At 35.6% G+C, this 21,341-nt stretch overlaps 2 protein-coding genes across 6 annotated transcripts in view; one reads left to right on the forward strand and one right to left on the reverse strand.

Moving 5' to 3' along the window:
* RALGPS2 (Ral GEF with PH domain and SH3 binding motif 2) overlaps positions 1 to 21,341 on the reverse strand; it is a 118,394-nt gene that overhangs the window by 34,447 nt on the left and 62,606 nt on the right. The window lies entirely within an intron of this gene.
* ANGPTL1 (angiopoietin like 1) lies at positions 1,169 to 17,979 on the forward strand. Its single transcript, XM_061345669.1, has 5 exons — positions 1,169 to 1,904; positions 8,598 to 9,455; positions 13,779 to 13,972; positions 16,418 to 16,688; positions 17,702 to 17,979. Exons 2-5 carry the CDS (start codon positions 8,630 to 8,632, stop codon positions 17,887 to 17,889), a joined length of 1,479 nt encoding a protein of 492 aa, XP_061201653.1. The 5' UTR covers positions 1,169 to 1,904; positions 8,598 to 8,629; the 3' UTR covers positions 17,890 to 17,979.

The following is a 21,341-nucleotide window of genomic DNA, read 5'->3' on the forward strand; positions in this document are numbered from 1 at the left end:
CTTCTACAAGGTATTAAAAAAATAATTAAAAAAACCCAACAACAAAGCAATCTTTAAGATTTTTAAGAAACTTATTTCAATAACAGGGAATTTCTAAAATTATATTCTGCTTCACCTCTCAGCCTTGTATAACCAAAGTCGTAACAAGAAATTTAGCTTTACAGGTGGAAGGCTATTAATACAACCTCACAAGAACTGCAGTTGTGTTTGTATAGCACCTAACCAGTACAGTTCTCAAATGTGAGCTGGGAAACTCTGGGCATCACTCCAAAATCAACACATACACACGCGTGTGCACACACACAGAAACAAATTAAAATACTTGTGGTTGAAAGGTGACATACAAAAAAGTGAACAAAAACGTATTACACATGATCTGATATGGAACTGCATTTCTCATTTTTCTGTTCTCCTAGAATCAGTTTACTTAAAAAAACAGAAAGAATAATCAGAAACATCAGATAGTCACACTCAATTGCTACACTACCTAGACTGCTTAAGCTGTTCCAAACTTAATTTTCATGTCCAAACAGACCTTAAAAAACCCCAACCTGCTCAAGTTTTCCACAGAAAGTAAATCATACCTACTAATTGTAATTAAGGAAATTCACTGTGAGGAGGCACCTGCAATATTACGCAGGATTATAAGCCAATGTATTTGTAGGGTTATCTTTCTGAATAACTTGCTCAATTAAGCACTGATTTTTGTTCTTTTAGCTACACCAAGAACTCTTCTGTATAAAGCTGTTTTCTGTATTTATTTTATGCATTTCTGTGAAGTCCAAAGTAATTTTGAAAGCATATTAGGATAATTCTCTTCCAAATGTAATTTTTACATCCTTTGTAAAGAAAGCAAAAATATCAGTCAAACCAAACAAAAAGACACTTAAGTGCTGGCTGACTATTGACAGAACTCAGTATTCCTCACAGAGCCTAATCTCTGTGGCTTTTGCTACTTCTAACACCAGTCAGATGTTATCAAATATTCCGATACCTACCCAAAATCATCACACACAGTTTTAACATTTTCCACATGTATGGAGACTTCATGCATTTAACAACTGGAACTGTTTCTTATTAAGTGAACATCAAGAATTGAATGCGACATTCTGTTGAACATTCTTCTACACTATAAATGGTTCATTTTTCCTGTTGTATCCAGCCAGGCTGCCCCTTTTATTCCCAGCAACACAAATAGAGTTTCATCAACCTGAAAGAATCTTTCTTCTAAATGAAGCCCAGTACTGTAATAACTTGAAAGGCATCTTTAGGCAGTGTAGTAAAAATGTTTGATTTGTAATTGCCTGCTGAACTCTAGCACAGTCTGTTGCCATATGGTACCCTCCCTTCTACCGGCAAACAATCTTTCCTTGTTCAGAGCTTCTCAGCCTCCCTACCCCCTCCTCTTCTGGAGGGTATGGATAGGAAATCCGAAGGAGGAGTTTCTCCTGCTCTCAGTGTGTTGGCGGTGACATCATATGTGGGCTGAACATCTAAGTTGAGTGTGTGCTTGTTTAAAAAAAACACTGTCCAGAAGTGATGTATATGGAATCTGGGTCAGCTGTAGCTGGTTAGTGCACTCCTGCATGTGAGAGTAAAACACTGCCGTTTCAAAAGTCATTTCTTTCTCTCATCTGGAATAACACATACTGGAACATTACTTTTTCCTTTCTTTTTCTTTTTTTTTTATTTTCTTTTTAATGATTAGTTAGCTTGGTTACTGTATGGAGAAACTCAATTCCTCAGTACAGCTTGGAACTAACAGAGGAAGACAAAAGCAGTTTTCAACTCCAACTGCAAATTAACAATCCACAGCATCGGGTAATATAGGAAGAAAAAGCAACTTGGCCTCTGGATTTTCCATCTACCACAGAAGCAAAACAGCTGGAAGCCTTTTTTTCTTGGTAAGTTTTAAAGTTATTCTTACTTGCAAGTTTAATTTTGAGCTGTTTGTGAATTCTACCTCCGTCTCCTTCAACATACAACTATGTGAAGAAACAAATCTCTCTCGGCCTGAGAAAAGTCTGACAACTAAAATACAAAACCCACTTTCGTGGCATTTGGTAGATTTTGGAAACTTGGAAAGAATTAAAAAGGACTCTGCATGACAGCAGAGACTAAATCACTCCAGTTGTAAGAATGAACAAATTGCAGTTGTTTAGCTGAACCCTTCCACAGATTTTGATATGTAATGTTACAGAAAATGAATACTACCATATTCTTTTGCTAAGCATGTAATCTGAGTATTGTGAACATATTAATGTGAAATTCTAATCCTACCAGAAAGTAAAGCCAAAAATCCTATCGATTTCAGGGAATCTGGATTTCACCCAACACCAGAGCACAGACCTAGCATTACTAGAACTAGAAAATGGATACCTCAATAAAACCACTGTAAAAAGTCTCAAGTAAATCAATGCACATCTGTAAGTAGCAATCGTTGCATATCATTTCCACTAAATTTTTATTTATGATAGTTCTGAGCAACAGAAGTAGTCTGAATTGTACAACCAATCGAGAAAGTAGTCATATGTTGATTCAGAATATAATCAAGTTTGTAGCAGAAACAATCATGCAGCTGAAAATCAAAAATCATTGCCTGCAACAGGCATAGGCACTAATCTCCCCCTTTAACATTTTGTGGAACTATGGTGAAGTTAATTATACCTCACTTGAACAGCAGTTTGTTTCTAAATAAAGATTCATTTCTTAAACATGAAATGCAACATAAAAGGCAACACTGTATTATGTGGAAAACAGAGGGTTTTGTTACAGTTCTTTAGGGTGTGGGGGGAGAAAAGGGAAAGGATGCAGTGGCTCCAACAAGGGTTAAAACAAAAATATTGTTTACAGACAGAAGACAAAAGTACAGACAAAAAAACCCCCCCAGAACTGCTAATACTTAATCTCCTACTTTTTGCCTTTATTCATGCTGACTTGGAAATTAAAACATGGTAAATAAGGGTTAATAGAACAATAGAAAAGAATTAAAGTTACAAATTTGTATTAACTCTCAGAAATGTCTGATATATTAAGCGAGAATGAAGGGGTGGTACTAAAAGAAGAGACAAAGTGTTACAGAAAGCAGACTTAATTAAGATTTAGTAGCTAAGTCTGAAACAGTCTTGACAAACAAGAAAGATGTATCTTTGCCAAGTTCTTGAGCACTTTTTCTTAGTATCTGTTTGTGCTTCTTTACACATTAAAAAGAACAATCTAAACAACAACAACAACAAAATCCCATTTGAAGCCTACACAGTATGCCTTGGACACCAGCCTCTACTCATTCATGATTAGCCAAGCTTTTGATTTATGCTGCTCAGAACAATTCCCAAGTCTTTCACAAATGAAAACAGCTGAGTCAATTTTAAAGCAATAAACTGTGTGCAAAGTTCTAACTCTCCTTCCCTGTCTTCTGTCTTTAGAGTTTGAATTTTGAAATGCTTATCTAAAAACAAGTAACACAATACTAATATTATGCTGTTGCCATAAGAATGACCTGAAGTATGATGCAAAAATATGCCATTTTTTAAGCCAAGTTTTACAGGAATTTACTTCAAAGAATGGAACTTCTGAACTTTTAAACTTTTGCCAGTAACTACATTGCTTTATCAGGTCTTAATTATTCTTTTAGTGGGCTTATTTGTTTTTCGTAACATGCCAAAATAGTCTGGGTCCTTAAAATTTATATACCAATGAATTAAGTAAAAAATTCCTATAATAAACATCACTAGATGCTTAATGTCCTCAGTATGATTTACAGAGATATCTGAAGCCCCTAAATAACACATTTCTGGATGCAAAATGCAACACTGCATTGTACCTGCCTGTTAAAATGGTGCAAATACATACAATGGTTGCAAACAAATATAAAGGAGCCCTCAAATAAAAATACCTTCACCAAAAAGCTGGGAATGCTATGGTATTTTTCTGTGTTTTCAGAAGATCTAGCATGGCAAGATTCACAAATCTTTTCTACAAAGAATTCTAAGCACACCTAATTTTAAAATGTGACATATTTTTAATGGCTACTTCAAAAGCCCATGAAGATGTTCAGATTCCCTTTCCTAGAAGGCATCAGATTCTTGTAATCTCAAAGAAGCAGAATTCTGTGACTCAATATATTATGTATCTAACAAAACCCAAGAACATACTATTCCTGGATCCCAGTCAATGCAATAGAAGTAACCCTGTTATTTCAGCAAAGGTAGAGTGACTTGCTAGAAAAAAACTTGATTATGCAGGGAAAAGTAACTTACTGAAGTACATGCTATATCAAAAATCCATGTGAATGTTTCTCCTACAATAAGAGTGTTTTCCCCACATCAGTGTTACTTCTAACGTTAAGGACCCAGTTTTAAGATAAGCCCATAAAAATCTCCACTTACTCTGTAGAGAGATAGGGAAACACAGACGGTTCTATTGATTTTTAGCTGCTTAGACACACTTAACAGAAAATGAAGTACACCCAACATCAATAACAGAGTTTTCAGATTAACTGGAATCATGTTCAGAGGGTCTTTCTCAGTATTAGTCTACTTTCTTAAAAAAAAACCTGCTTCTCCTTCTGCTTTGCATGTTCATAAATGGAGGTTTATAATAGAGGGCACTGTTGGTATTTATCATTTGACTACATTCTTTGAGTAAATGTCCTGAATAAAGATATGTAACTATATACAAAGATATGCTTTCCAGACAAAGGGATTCCCATTTACTTGCAGCACTTCCACAACAACCTATACTGCCCCATCTTTGTCAGCTCTGAAAGAACAGATTCTAATACGTGTTGTGGGTCTCTAAATTCTACATTTTCCTGAATGCGAGTCACAGTATACAATAAAGAACAAATAGTCTGCTGTGTAGAAAATACAAAACTTTCAAATATTTAATAGCTTCCACGCTTCCTCATCCCTGCAACCAAAATAATTAAGTGATACAATACGCTTGGGAGTAACACAGCCCATGTTATAGCAGTTTTTGGTGAAAGATAAAACTAGAAGTTATGAGTTTATTTTGCTATTTTAAATTGGAATTTTGTTCCTTTAAATACTTTCAGAAGTAATAAAGACTAATTTTAGAAACAAGGTTGGGTTGGGTTCCCCCTCCCCTTTTTTTGTTTGTTTTGGGTTTATTTTTTTGTTTTGTGTTTTCATGGGGATCAGTCTGGAAGTAGAAAGAAATCAGAAGAAAAGGAATGGTATTAAAATGTAAAATGGTATTGAAGCCCTATCTACAGCTCTGAATATTTTTGACAAGATGCTTCAGTTTGCATAGCTATGACTAGTTGCACATTTCCTCCTGCACAAGCAATAAAATATCAGCATGCCAGAACAGACATAATGCAACTTCCACAAAAATCTGTGACCTAAAACTGGGTAACAGAAACAAGAGAATCAAGTGCAGTGACACTCTATTCTAATTTTAAACCCATGACAGTTCATAAAGAGTTAAATAATTATTTTAAAGCTATAGTATCTATAATCACAATCTCCCTTGCTTATTTTCCCAGGTCTGCATTCAGGCATCTCAGCAGCCCCACTCACCAGAAGCAGCTCTAGATTTGCAGGAAGGGTTTGAGACTGTGGTTCTGTCTAAACTAATCCTTGAGTCTCAATCACCTTAGCTTGTTACAGTTACAACACTACCTAAACATATAAACCTGGCCATATGTGACATAATGCACTGGATTAAAACACCTTGTGCTATTCCCTAACTCAAATATTTGTCACTTTTAGGTCTCACGTATTAGGCTATCATTCTGTAATATTTTGGATAAACAGTTTATATTTTTTTAAGCTGCTTGCCCAGAACAGGAAATTTTTTGAACAGTATTTTCATTTCCTTCTAAGCTGATTAAACTCCAGGTAAATATCTCCCTCAGAACCTATTCATGTATAACAAGTTAGGCAGTAAGCTGCTCAAACATACCAAACAACATCATAAGATGTTTAATTCTTTTAACATCAGAATTTCCACGGTAGCATACATGTTCCCTTTCCAGGTAGACACTCAGAAGGAACTCATCCCTGCTTATCTGAATGTCTCAGTTTAAAACATTTATTTCAAAGATCTACAGCATTTTCTTATGCAGCTATTGTGTCTGGTTATGCTATGTTGAGCCTTCTTATTAATTTTATGGCACATATATAGATACAGAACTTCCAACTTTAATATGTAAGTGTAAAAGTTCAAAAATCAACACATAAAATATTAAAAAAAATCCAGAAAGCAGACTGCAGCAGAATACATGGCCAGAAAGTGGGCAGCACTGCAAAATGTTTCATTTAGTTTTAATGTATTTCAAGGGAAAAATGTGCTGCTGTGGGAAAACTCCAGCAATTCATTATTTAAGTAACTGTGTAGGGTCCTTAAAAACTATCAAAAACTACAGTGTTATTCACCTTTTTGGACTATGAAGTAACTGATATGTACTGTGAAAATAGTAAAATACTAGACTTGTATTATGGCTTCAAACTTAACCATATGCCATGACATCACTTTCCTGCATCTGCAAACACTGAACATAAGAATACTGAAAAATAATTTAGGTGAAGAAATGCCAACTTCAGATAGTAAGTTCAGCTCATCCTTATCAAGTTAGAAACCACACAGACCTGTTTTCCATGTATTTACCACGATTCATGTTGAAATTTAACCTAATGAACTTCCTACTACTTTGAACATAGTTCAAGTGATTTGTATTTTAAAATATATGAAATTACAAAAGAAAAATATACAGTTCTGAAGAAAAGTGATACTTTCTCCTACTTAAAAAAAACCCACCAAAAGAAACCCAAAACCCAAAAAACCCCAAAACCAAACAAGCCAGGACTTCCACTTTCAGTGAAGAACTTGTAACAGAGCTTTTAACCAAGCCCTGTTTCTGGGAGGAAAAAAAAAAAAATAAAAAAATTACTAGTAGACACCAAAGTACTTACTACATGCTAACAATAAAACAAAACCACACAGAAGTGACTGTAGAAATACAAACTCTGTCAACATTCTTATGTATCCTCTCCACTTATATAGGGTGGGAAATGATTTTCAGTATGTGTTTAAAAGCAAGTGTTGTCTTAACCTCCCAGAAGCAGGGTTTGAGATACAACAGCCAAAAAGCTATCTTTTAGGCAACATTTGATCAAGATCACTAGATATAATTCCTGACTGCATGCACAGTACGGTTTGCAGTTTGTAACCACTGCCCTTAGTGAAGCCAAAAATAAAGGTTGAGAAGACATCATTAGAAGCAGTAACATTAAAGCCAGTAAGTGGGAGAAGTGACCTGACATAAAAGTCACCGTATCGTTTATAAATGTGAACGTAAAGGAAGCGTTACAGGTCTGCTTCTCTTTCAAGGTGACTATTTCAGAATTGCCAAATGCACTTGAACTTGGCAGTAACAACATGAAAATTAACTTTCTCTGGTTTTACTTTTTTTCTTTTTGTAACTATACAAAGGCCACTGTACAAGGTCTCCTAGGCCTGCTAACAGTAGTCTGGAAAGGAAAGCGAGATCAGTGGCTGAGATAAGAACAGAAATCTGCTTGACAAAGCAAATAAAACATGCAAAATGAGGGTCTCTGTTCTTTTGGTTGGCTGGATGGTTTCTGTTTGGTGTTTTTTGGATTTTTATTTTTTTCCTCGTTAGGTACTTTGGTCATCATATCAAATATTTAGCAAGTAAAGCTAAAAAACAGGTCAAATCGTTCTTGAATCTTTATCACTGCATTTTAATTTTTTACACGAAGTTAAAAGAAATATGTTATTTTCTTAAAAAACACTTTGGTATCATATTTATAGTGATAACAGACCTGATACTTCAATGTTATTTGGATAAAAATACTCTCACAGATACAAGAACAGTGTGACAACAATTTTAAATGTTCACCTCAAAAGGCAACTAACTAGGAACACATGCAGAGCAAACAGTGTTATAGGCTTTCCCTACAAATTTGAAGTTACTTAAATATGTAATTTTGCACCATTTAAAGACAATTATTGTACACTAACCTCCTGCCTAACATTAATGTCCAAAAGTAGTGCTAGATATGTGTGTATTTTTCAAGACTACTAAGTCCATGTATAAATTTGAAAAATGTGTGTGTGTGTATGAATAGGTATGTAGATAGTATTTAACAAATTATACATCTATATATACATATAAAGTTAAAAGAGGACCAGAAAGGCTTATATAAATTCCCATATTTATATATTTTTGAAAATACTATCACTGTCTTTCTACTTCCCTTTCATGAAGATATTCTGAGAGCACTTCATATGTTCTATAACCTTGTGCATTTAATTACAGTCAAATTTATAATGAAAGCGTAATACTGACTATAAGCAGAACATTGTTTCTGAAAATTTATCCATTGCAACAACTTCTCTACTAAATCCAGTTCCAAAATTTTAGGGTTTGCTGCTCAAAACAGAGAGCTGTTCTTTGAAGCTAATCTAATGGACTCTTAACTCCCAAGTAACAGATTGCAAAGACCTGTCTATATACATGTAAGCATGGCAAACCCATCAGTTTAGGCAGCTTAAGCAGTACAGGAACCTTAGTTATTTACTCATTTTGGTTTTTATCTGTTCAATAGTCTCTTCTGACAGTCATCATACTTGCTTTAAAATGAAGATACTTAAATGGACTTTGGGTGTACTACTGTTCCTGCTGTTGTCTATTGGGCGCTGTACAGAACAATCTACACCAAATAAAACATCTCAGCGGAGGCACCCTCGTTCAGCAGACAATGGAGAGGAAGGGAAGAAATGTGGTTACACATTCTTGGTTCCAGAACAAAAAATCACAGGGCCAATTTGTGTGAATACTAATGGACCAGGTACTGGTAACAGAAAAGATGAAGTCACAAGAATGGACATAGAGAACTTGAAGGATGTGCTGTCCAAGCAAAAGCGGGAGATTGACATTTTGCAATTGGTAGTGGATGTGGATGGAAACATTGTGAATGAAGTAAAATTATTGAGGAAGGAAAGTCGTAACATGAACTCTCGAGTCACCCAACTCTATATGCAACTCTTGCATGAGATTATTCGAAAACGTGATAACTCACTTGAGCTTTCCCAACTGGAAAACAAAGTTCTTAATGTTACAACAGAAATGTTGAAGATGGCAACAAAATACAAAGAGCTTGAAGTAAAATATGCAGCATTGACTGATCTTGTAAATAATCAGTCTGTGACCATCTCCCTGCTAGAAGAGCAGTGCTTGAGAATCTTCTCGCGACAGGACACCCACGGGTCTCCACCTCTTGTTCAAGTTGTGCCACAACACATTCCTAACAGCCAGCCATACACTCCCATTCTTCTGGGAGGTAATGAGATACAGCGAGACCCAGGTTACCCTAGAGACAGAGATGTAAGACCACCACCTGATCCAGCTACTTCTCCTACAAAGAGTCCTTTCAGAGTCCCACCACTGGCTTTAATAAATGAGGGTGAGTTACCTATCACTATTTACGCAACCTAAGATTTCTCTATTTCAGAGGCAAACTGTCCTGGCTATAGAAATGGAATGCAGAATTTAAAAAGTATCTGATACAGCTAGCTCTTGGTTCCTGATTCTGATTTTCTCCCCCTGCCTCAAGGAAAGCTTTAGTTTGACAAACAGTCAACTTGTTAAGATATAGCTGTGTAAGATGAATTTGTTGAAATAGTTGATATTCACAAATTCAATCTGAGGAATTTATATCTCTGAGTCACAAAATACTGGAGTTTCCATCTTCAGCTGGGTTTGAGTTATGGGAATTAAAATTCTATATTAGCATATACTTTCATACTTTCTAGTATTTAGCCCTGTTTCTTTGAAGATGCCTATTAGCTACATGATAAAGTAACTGGCAATGGTGAATAAGATAAAGTACCTCATCTAAAATAAAAGAAGTAATTTTAGAGTAGTTGTCCTTTATACTTACACATATACGTTTGCTGGAAGTTAATCTTGCTACAAGGATTTTACTCCTCCTATTCTGAGCTGTTTAAAATTAACATCTAATTCCACCAACACAACTGTGTAATAGGTCTCTTAGATAAGTCTGAAAGGATACCTGCACTCAACTTTGAAAATTTAAATAACTACATTGCCAGTAATTTGATGTCAGTAGAGGATGGCAAGTTAAAATAATACCATAAATATTATGAAAATACATTCAGGAGACTGTGTCCCATCTTCATGGGTCATTCTTCAGGTTAAAAAAGGAAACAAAACTAGTGATGGAATTTAACTACCTCTGAGCTACCCTTAAATCTATAAGGATTCTTACTCTATTAAAATCTTGACAAAATTTAAATAAAAAAAAATTAAGGATTCGGAATACATTTTTCTCAGACATCAAGTGCTTGCTTTTGGCTTCTGTTAGCTTGAACAGCAAAAGGGTTTGGGGGGGTGTGTGTATGCGTGTTGGGTTTGGGTTATCTTCTTTTGCTTTCAAATTGCCTTTAGTCACAGCTGGAGGTTCAGTTTCGTTCCTAAAATTATTACAAATGTTTACTTGGGACTGTTCTACAGCATTACAAAAAACTAGCTGCTGATGCAAAGAACAACTATTTTTATTCAGAGTCTACAGAAAATTCCAGCACAAACCCAAGTAACATGCCAGATATCACGAGAATTTAAATTGTGTATCATGACACGAAGGAAACAGCTAATATAAAGGCATTATGTTAATGTCTGGTCAAACAGCAAAACTGTAATCCTTAAAAACCCAGCAACTTCCTGTTTCCCATAAAACCATGCTTCAAGGTTTTGTATAAATGCATCTTTTTCTCCCTCAATATATATCTGCTGTACATACAAAATGAAGCAACATCACTATTTTCCTCCAAGTTGTCTACCATGGTTTTCATTATCCCCTTTACCTGCAAAGGTTCAGAGTTTGAAACAGTTTTTGTAAGAGAACATAAAGAAATCTTAGGCAATTTCTTTTAACATTATTCAACTTCCTTTATTTAATACTAGATTCCCAAGTTTGAAGTTTAAGTGTTTCTTCTCTGGGGAAATGAGGGTTCAGAACTGCTACAGATGATACAGCATCAGTCATCAAAACCAAAACTTCTAACTTGCAACACAAAGCCCAGTTATTATCTTTGATTTTTTAAATTAAAGTAAGCACATTAAATGGTGCACAGAACCAAAACTGTCTATGTCACAGAAAAATTAATTTTCCAATTAAAAGATGGTGACTATTTATAATGTATAAAGATGTCAAATATGACCAATGAAAACCAAACAGCCCTATTTAGAAATAGATCTGTCAGGCTTGGTTATGACAGGATAAACAACTGGCTCTAGAAACTGAGGAAGAATAATGTTCCTGTGAATTATAGTTTTCACAATTCTTAGTCCATTGAACAATAGCCAGCGTCCCCAAATTTTACTGCCACTACATTGCAAAAAGTAGCTTTAAGTAGACAAATTACTTGAAAGTTACACACAGCCCTCTGTTGCTAATACCTCTCTGTTAACAATGTGTTGTGGGGTTTTTTTGAATATGGGCCCCATTTTATTTTGGAATTTTCCTCTATTATTGCCCAAGAAATTCTCTGTACGAAGCTTTAAATAAGAAAAGCTTCTGTATCATCTGCTCAAGGTAATGTCTGGCATCTTAATTTTATTAAGCTTCCAACTTAAAAAGTATTTCATCACTTTCCTTCTCTATGACATCTAATTTACAATAGAATATGATCTGTACTAAATCATAAGTCAAAACCACAATTTTAAAAATATAATATTTAACAGATCTTCTCAGAGAATCTCCAATTTCTCTCTCAGCAACTTAAGAGTTTACACAGACTGTTACAAAAGACTAGATATGCATGAGATACTTATTCCTTTCATAAGTAACAATATTTTAAACAGAAAAATTATGTTTTTTTTCATTAGCCAGAGCGTCCACTCATACCATCATTGTGGAGAATGTTACACTGCTTCACAAATCTCACTATTTGCACTGAACAAGAAATGTATCAGTTCTTACACCATGAACTTAAAAAGAATCACATATGGAAAAATTGCTTATAACAGTACTTCTAGAACCACCTCCCTGTTCATTTATACAGCATTCAAATTTACTTCACATATTTCAAAGAAAGAGAGTGAGAACCAACTTAGCCAAAGAAATTATCTATACACTGGACAAGCTTTTCAATGCACACAATCTACATGGAAATTTTAATTGTGAGCAAGAGAAAAATCCCTCATATACTGAAGCTACAGTATTTCTTTCCTAAGCTGCTACTGCATGCTCTGCAAGAACGACAAAAACATTGATAAATACTGACAGTACAGTATATGTAAAAAGCAGTACTTAGGATGGCTTAATGCCTGCAGTGCTCCTGGTTAGCACTGTCTCAGCCAGAATCTCTTAGTAGTCGCCTTCATTAGATACACAAGTTTTTTTACACTCCAATATGAAGTACTTTCTGGAGTTCTGCTAATTAAACAGTTATCCAAATGGCAACTTTCATGATTTTCAATCTCAATTTGCAGCAAAGACCACCTTAACTCAACCTCTACTTTGCATTAAAGAATAAGTTCAGTAACTGTCTTCTATGTTTCTTTGCACATTAGCTTTGTCTCTGACTGATGAGTTCTCTAACTTCCAAGTAGATCTGAGAAAACCTCCTAAAATGAGAGGAAAGCTCTAGGTAATTTAAGTTCAGATTTACTGAGCACGAGTTTTCAAAGCACTTAGGGCGCTGACCACTAACTAGCCATCAGAACATACACTGCTTTTCATTAGTAAATAAACAGTCTCTAAATCAACTAAAGTAATGATACATGAACATAAATCCTTTTCTGAAAAGTAGAAAATAAAAATACTACCAAAAATTGAAAGACAAACTGGGCAAAATTTCCAGGAATATGTAAGCTGTGAGCTTCTTGCAAAATAACCAGATGCTCTTCTGTAAGTAGTATTTGTAAAACCACTACATGGCCTAAAATAGAGCTTTCAAGCAGTACTGTTAATAGCAATAGCATTTTTGTAGAATCACAGCCCCGAAAAAAAGGACATGAGCCCTTTTAGCTGCTCAAAAGTCCTTCTCCATTGCTTGCGTATTTGCTTGATTGATATTGCCATACACATATCACACCAGGATGACACATGAAACTTTTAAAAGATTCTTATCCCCAGTTAACAGGCTGATCCTATAACTGGGTAAGCACATAAAGGCAAAAAATTTATACAGCATAAGAATACCCTTACACCAAAGTCCACATCTGTAGACTTTGGCAGTAAATACTTCTTACAGCAGCTCTCAAACTATGGACTGGGAGGGTGCATGTGTGTCGTTCATGTTTTGGGTTTATTTAAAACTTCCACTGGTTTCAAATGGATACACTAATATTCATGTACATTTATTCAAATGAGAGCACAATGAAGTACATTGAGATTTACCATTTACAAAAGGTAAAGACAGAAGAAAAGTGAAGGAGAAAATAGTGAAAATCATAACGCACTTCTTAAATATCAAAGTCAGTGTATAGATCACACTAGAATACCATAGATGAAGTTAAAAAATACATGTTGGTAACTAAAGTAATTATCTGTTTAGCAAAATCAAGTTTTTGTTTAAATATATACGGAATATTGACATGTTTATTTACATATATACCATTTACCTAAGACAGTAACTTTTTACACTGTTTTCCATGGTAGTTTTACCTTAATTACTGACTTTCCATTACCATTACAAAATATGCTTGAACTATGTCCACTGCATAGCCAAGCTTGAATGCTTAAAGTATTTCTTTCAAAAAGGTCCTTTCAAAGACTGCCAACAAGCCAAGGAAGCTGGGCATTCCAACAGCGGGATTTATATGATCAAACCTGAAAATAGCAATGAGCCAATGCAACTATGGTGTGAGAACAGCCTGGACCCTGGAGGATGGGCAGTTATACAGAAGAGGACAGATGGATCTGTCAACTTCTTCAGGAACTGGGACAGTTACAAGGTAACTTCTGGAATGCAGAAAATCAGCTACTTCATTTCACTGACATTATCTATTGCAGACAAGATGATGCAAACTTTTCAAACGCAATTCTTCACTACAAACTGTTGCACTGAATGATAAACACTGAGGAACTGCAAACAGCTGCTTAAGTTAGACAGTAAAATTAATTTTATCAACAAAGGTAACTAAAAAGAGTGGTCATCCCTCAGAGGCAAACATGTTTCAGTGGGAATGACCCTTTCCACTCAATGCACTACTGAACTCTGTATAAACTGACTGTCTTAAATAGCCTGCATTTGTAACGCACAACCCAACTGGAAAGACGTTATTCTAGACAGTGACCAGGAAGTAGTTTACTACAAAGACCTAACTAAACACATTATTTTTGTCAACACACTGAGACCTACAGCAAGTACTTTAAAAGCTTAATTGTCTCCATTACGAATAAGCAGTCCTAGCCAGTGGAATTACTCATTTAAGCACATTAACAGATTTGCAGGATCAGGTCCTCAACTTCAAAAAGTTCCTATTAAAGCATTAATGGAAATAATTTTTACCTGTAAAATTAGGTTAGAAATCTGAAGATGCAGGGCTAGTGAAGGGGAATACATTCTTATTTGTTACTGGGATATTATGCTCCAGCAAGCCTAATGCCTAGGATGACAAACACATGCTGCTTTAGAGTAGTTACATTCATAGAATAGTTAGGGTTGGAAAGGATCTTAAGATCCTCTAGTTCCAACACCCCTGCCATGGGAAGGGACACCTCTCACTAAACCATGCCACCCAAGGCTCTGTCCAACCTGGCCTAGAACACATGCTAGACAGGAAATCTAGAAGTCTGGTTGGATTTGAAACCTACTTGGGTTTGGTTGGTATGAAACCTACTGATTTCATACATACAAGATAGTTTTTCCATATGATGTTGCGCACACTATGCTTTGTAGTGGATCTGCAATTGCCATGTGCATTTTGTCTGAAGAGAGAACTGAGCCACCTTTAACTCAACTGGTAATCTTAAAACAGTATAATATATACAAAGGAACTGACAAAAAATTACAATGAGGATTTTCACTTTTTGCATTCTTGGAATGTAATGATTCAAATGTTAATCATTTAGCAGCAGTTATTCAGTCTGCTTCTCAGAAAAGTAGGTGGTTGCATTTTGGGTTGTTTTGGGTTTTTTTAATGTTATGAAGCAGTTACAGAGTGCCTTATAAATTAACAATGAATATTTTCAACAAAATGCAAAGAAAATGTAAATGTGTAAATTGTGATAACTGCTCAAGCTTGGGCAAATTTGCCATGAGATTTCTCATTAAATTGCAGTGGCCAAAGATTCACCTAATTTCAAGTATCTGAAGGTGCACCTCTGTGACTGGCTTTAAACTAAAGCCTGCAACACTGACAACAGACAACAAATATGTCTCTCATGCCCACATTTCTGATTCTTTTCTGACCTCTGTGTGGTTGCGCAGCTACAATGCTGGCCCAAGGGAAGTACTGCAAACGTGGCCATGAGCCAGGCCAAAAGCACTGCTACCATTTTTGGCAGCAGCATGCTGCTGGATCAGCTCAAGCCACTTGTGAAACTGCAGCTTGAGTTAGGAGCCTAGATTGTTTATCTGCTAGAGAGAGACTTCTTCAGAAAGTGATTCAAAGCAGGAAATCAACTGTAGGTCCTACATAATCAATGGCCTGAGAGTAAGGGTAGGAAGACCTCACAGACTAGGACGCATAACAGACTGCTGTGGTGGATAATGTACCTACTTTAGCTGCAACATACGCTAATAACACTTGCTTACTCAGGGACAAGAAACAGCAGATATGAAATATCACTTCACAGCTACTGTACTAGTAGTTTATGATTTGAAAAGAAAGACATCTTTATATTTCCAAATCTATTAAAGATCACAGACAAACTGTGTGATTAAATATACAGTAAAAAAACCTATCAGTAATTGCATTAAAAAGGCAACAGAAAGTCATTTACATTGAACATTGAAACTACTGGTATCGTAGTATCTTTTCCAACCTGGAAATATACCCCCTTATATTTTGTTATTCATGTATTCTTACAGATCCTCTTAGCTTTATCAAGAAGTTTTTGTTGTTTCAGCTTCCCTATTCTATCACCCTTTACCTTAAAAAAAGAAATCTTAAAGATTTTAAGATCTTAAAGACCTTAAAAATCTTAAAAAGAAACAAAAATAGTTTTGCCACCCTTTACTGATTCTGGCAGTACCTTAGGCAGCTAGTAGTCCAACTGAATAAATGGCCAAGTGCAGCAAAATAAAGCATTTAAATGCATAGGTTGAGCAGACATTCAGAAGCTTAAAAGGCTTTCAGTACGCTAGTTCCACTGATTTGGAATACTCCTGGTGATGAGTGTTTGGCAAACAAGAAAACCCAAACCAACACCACTTCTGATTTTCTTTTGCACAGAAAGGATTTGGAAACATTGATGGAGAGTACTGGCTGGGACTAGAAAATATTTACATGCTTACCAATCAGGATAATTACAGACTACTGATTGAATTAGAGGACTGGAGCAACAAGAAGGTTTATGCAGAATACAGTAGTTTCCGCCTGGAACCTGAAAGTGAATTCTACAGGCTACGCCTAGGCACGTATCAAGGAAACGCAGGCGATTCCATGATATGGCATAACGGAAAGCAATTTACAACACTGGACAGAGACAGGGATATGTATTCAGGTAAGGAAACTGGTACATATGTAAAAAGAGAATACAAGAGATTGCATTTGTGATACCACCTTTAAAAAACGAATTACAAAAAAAGTATGTAAATTCTGATAAAACAACTTTACTGAAAGATGCTTCAAACCGATTATGATAGAAATTGCATTGACAGGGCCCCTGCAAGCCTCTGAGCCATTCAAAAATTCAATTTCTATCACCCCCATTACAAGCACACTTGAGCCAGCTTTCTATCTAGCTCAGCGACACATCACTTGCATGTGACTTTGCGGTCTGAATATTTGTCCAAGTGATCTCTGAGAGTAGGGCTGTGGGCACATAATGGAATTATTTTATCACCACAAACTAAAGCCTCTGAGCAGCACAAAAGGAGCTGCAATTGTGCACTGGCTTAGTTATGTACCAATACTTGAGAAATGGGCAGATCACTTTGTTTTATTCTCTCTGAAGGACAGGTTTTTGTTCATTTCCAGCCTTCCTCTTAAAACCCTAGCAGTAAAAGAAAGGTTGGGGAGTGTAGTACTTCAAGCTGCCCCCCCCCCCCTTTTTTTTTCCAGCTGTCAATAACCATAAAGCTGGACAAATCTTGCAAACTCTTAAACAAGCCTGTAACAGTAAATACACAAGTTACAAGCAACTCTTTGTGGAACTGTGGCCCTGCGTGTTGCTTGGGACTGTATCAACTCACATTGCTTCCACTGAAGTATTTCTAAACAGTACATATTCCAAGTTCCTTGAATGTTAGCTCATGGATAAGCACTGTTGGTAGTCTTGAGTTGATCTCCTTAGTTTTCAGCTGACACATTAAAGAAGATGTCAATAATCCTCTCTGCAGGCAATGGCTGGTGTTATAACAGAATTTATAGTCTAGGTAGAAGCAGCACTTGCTATGACCACAACAGGTTATAAAGTACTTCAAAGTTCCCTCTAAGAATAAGCCAGAATGCGAAAGCATTCGCTAATCTCCATTTCTCCTCTTTAAAGTTCACCCATCTCTTTTTGTCCCACAGGCAACTGTGCTCATTTTCACAAAGGCGGCTGGTGGTACAATGCGTGTGCTCACTCCAACCTTAATGGGGTGTGGTACAGAGGAGGTCACTACAGGAGCAAGTATCAGGATGGAGTATTTTGGGCTGAGTACCGGGGAGGTTCCTACTCCTTGAAAGCAGTTCAAATGATGATCAGACCTATAGACTGATGAAGAATATCCCACAGTGCTCAAGTGATCACATATAAACTTCTCAGTGCTTGAGTTCCAGAAAAATAAAATATTACTTTTTAATCATTATTTTGCACAATACGCTCCTGCAAAACGCAGGTCTACAGTTTTCCTGTCTTTTTTTTTCCCTGTTGTGTTCCCCTCTCCTATTTTAGAAAGCTTTTCTACTGTGACAGATGGTGTTTTTTTCAAACACACATTCACAAAAGCAGATGTTTGTGCTTGCAAAGCATATTTATCTTTGTTCAAGTCCAGCATACTTTATGTAAACAGTCATTAAAGCTGGTTAGAAAACATCCAGATATATGACAAGATATAAGCTTTTTCACTTAAAAAGCTTATGCTTTTTTCAGGTTAACTCAACCTTTAAATGTAAATATGTGAAATGACATTGTCTTGCTTTAATGTGAAAATTGATTAGTTATTTAACAATTTATTTAAAAATGTTGGTATTACTTTCAATGAAAATCTGACTTCATATTACTGGTCTAAGATTTTAGATTTACTCCAAGAAGCTACATAAAAATTGAAAATAGTCTAGGTTTGGCAGCAGAGGGATTTTTGCAATAAATAATCATTTCAATATGAAGTGGTGAACTAAATATTAAACATAAGATTTCTTAGTCATGTAGAGAATTCCTTAGGATCTGCATAGCCTACCTTCTGTAAAATACTTAGGCAAATTGTTCCTAACATAAGAAAAATTAATTGTATATAATTACTGATCAGCTTAAGACAACTAAATTGCTTGGTACTTTTTTATACTTTCAACCTCAATATTCAAAGAACTTAATTAAACAAAAATATTTCTTGATACTTTGAACTTAAATAGCAAAATCAAAAGTCCTGATATTAAAATCATGACTTGACACTTGGGAGACCCCTCCCCTGCTCCAATTCAGAGCAACCGATATCTGAACAAGTGTTCACACATACTAATTAAAAGAAGGACCAAGTCACTGAACATTAGCAGTTTCCCTCCAATACAGCTTTCTACTGACATAATAAAACAAAGGTTAGAAATCAGCTCCAAGTGTATTCTTCCTGACACCCAAACTTGGGCTGCTCTTATGACACACACATTTCCCTTCCTCTATATGTATATAAAACTTTTGATACTCTGTGTATTAAATTTTCTACCTTCTATATATTAAATTTCCACTGGAATTAATATGTAATTAAAGAAATTGATTAGAAAATGCTTTCCAACCTTTTTCCAACAAAAGGTCATATCATGCTGCATCAAAACAAGATACTTCCAAAACCAGAAACAAAATGTTTGCTTCAGGTACGAGTCTCCAAAACTAAAGCTTTCTTTCTAGTATACAAAATGCAATAATTGTACTTAGCTGCACAGCTTACCTAATTTAATTTGATATTACACAAACCTAAATATGCTGTTCTGAACTGTAACCAATGTATTTGTTTGACACCTTGCATGTGCCTTCAGGATTTTAAAGAGCTTTGCCCCTATTTAATATAAGAAACCCTAATAGCTGAAAGAATAATATTGTTGTGATGGTAAATTAGTTGATATCAATAGCAATGCAAAATCTCATTTGTAATTCAGAGGAGAGAAAATAGCATTCTGCTTTCAAAACACATTCCCTGGAGTAGATAAAGCTTCATTGATAATATAGGGCTGCAAGGGTTGCAGTTAAATCTTTGGTCAGCAACCAAAGCCAACAACTCTCACCAATATTTAATTGGGGCTGCAGGGGTGGTTGGGTAGGTGGGGCATTAGTCCCAGTATATTCCATTCGCAAATACCAAGAATTTTATTTGACATAAATGATGATAATTATGAAATTGCTCTTCATATAAGGAATATTTGTTTGTTACAAATATACAGACCTGATTGAGTGTTCTATACAAATGCATTTTAACTGCAAACGCTTAAAATTCAGACTATTTATAATCTGTTCTTTTTTTTTTTCCTATGGTAGCTAGACAGAAAAATAGTTCAGGTAAATTTAAAAGCTGCAAATGCCCTCCAAAACATTCCTTTAATGAACACTTCTGACAGCTTTAGTTCATTCAACCAACAGATTTCCCCTCCTTGGAAGAGATCTTATTTTACCACAAGGATCTCTTGCCTGCTACAAAAACAGTGGTTGTTTATTCAGCACAGTCAGTGAAAGGTGTAATTTGCAGAAACCCAAAAGTAAAATTAGCTTGCACTCAGCCTTTAAATTAAATCTTATATATTAGACATGTAAAAAGTTGAGTCTTCCCCAATTTAAAGCTGTAGGATGACGTTTGCTAAACATTATTACAAAATAAATCCAGAAAGCTCAGACTGTACACATGCTGTGCTATTGAAAGAGAAGACTTAATTGTATGTTGCTGATTTAAGATTACAAGAAGGGAAAGCATAGCATTTCTTTTTCAGGTTGGTTCATACTCTGTACAATAATTTACTACTTTAAAATGCTTATAACTCTATCAGTTCTTAGCTTTCAGGCTGAATTTCCTAAGCAGGGCAAATGACTTTAAAAGTTAAATGTTTTCACTCACGCTCTTTTTAAAGGCATATTTTGTAGCATCAAGCTTACTGCACTGGAAACTCGGCAGCAGTCTGTCTGGGAAGGATATAACTTTCACCATTCTTGTACTGTCAGTCCAAATTTAACCAAACAGACCTTGAAAAAGTTTAACCTCTACTAAATCTGAAACACAGTTTTCACATGTATTTCCAAAGTCTGTTGCAAACATTACCACTGAAGTAGCTGAATATTCACCAAATGAATACTTCAGTAACCTGTTTTCAGCTTTTCTGTTTCTGGATATAACTCCTGAAAAACAGCTATAAGAACATATTTCACAAGGTAGTACTGCTTAGTTAAATAAAAATCTTACTTCTCAAGAAGTGGCTTAATTGTTTCATTGTGCAATCTCAAATAATCAGAACTCCATGATAACACTCCCTAAGAATGGGTTTTTATTCTAAGGCAAAATACAGAATTTGTTTGGCTACTTTAGTTGGCCCAGTGACGCAACATTGACAACATACCCCACACTGTGTAAATGAGGACCAAATGCTGAGCATTTTTATTGGTGTTGCACAGCTCTTAATCCTTGCACACTGACAATGTGCTGCTCTCACTTGCGTTTCTAGAACTCTGAAAGCACACCACACCTGTTGCTGCAACAAACTGAAAACTGTTTTTATTTCTCCCCCTAGTTAAATGTGGAAGGACATCTTTACCTTGACCACAGTGAGTGAGCTGTGGTAATAAGAAAACAATTTATACTTCTGCATCTCTATTCTCATTGCAAAGACTACACACAAAAAAATCCACCACCTTATTTAAGTTTTATCTTAGAATGTTAAGACGGTCGTGAAAAAACTCCACACCCACATTTGATATTTGTCTGCGTAAGGGTAAACCTAGTAACCTCTAAATGGTTAAAGCATTCATCCTTGAAAC

The sequence above is a fragment of the Neopsephotus bourkii genome, unplaced genomic scaffold, assembly GCF_033783945.1.
Source record: "Neopsephotus bourkii isolate Nb327-2 ecotype Australia unplaced genomic scaffold, CSIRO-AGI_Nbou_v1 NB_234, whole genome shotgun sequence".
Taxonomy (NCBI): Eukaryota; Metazoa; Chordata; class Aves; order Psittaciformes; family Psittacidae; genus Neopsephotus; species Neopsephotus bourkii.

Bases quoted from the DNA above. Each gene is read 5' to 3' on its own strand.
- ANGPTL1 (XM_061345669.1), top strand. From the start codon at position 8,630: ATGAAGATACTTAAATGGACTTTGGGTGTACTACTGTTCCTGCTGTTG. The intron at 13,973-16,417 runs GTAACTTCTGGA...TCTTTTGCACAG, and splicing joins GGAACTGGGACAGTTACAAG to AAAGGATTTGGAAACATTGA. The intron at 16,689-17,701 runs GTAAGGAAACTG...TTTGTCCCACAG, and splicing joins AGACAGGGATATGTATTCAG to GCAACTGTGCTCATTTTCAC.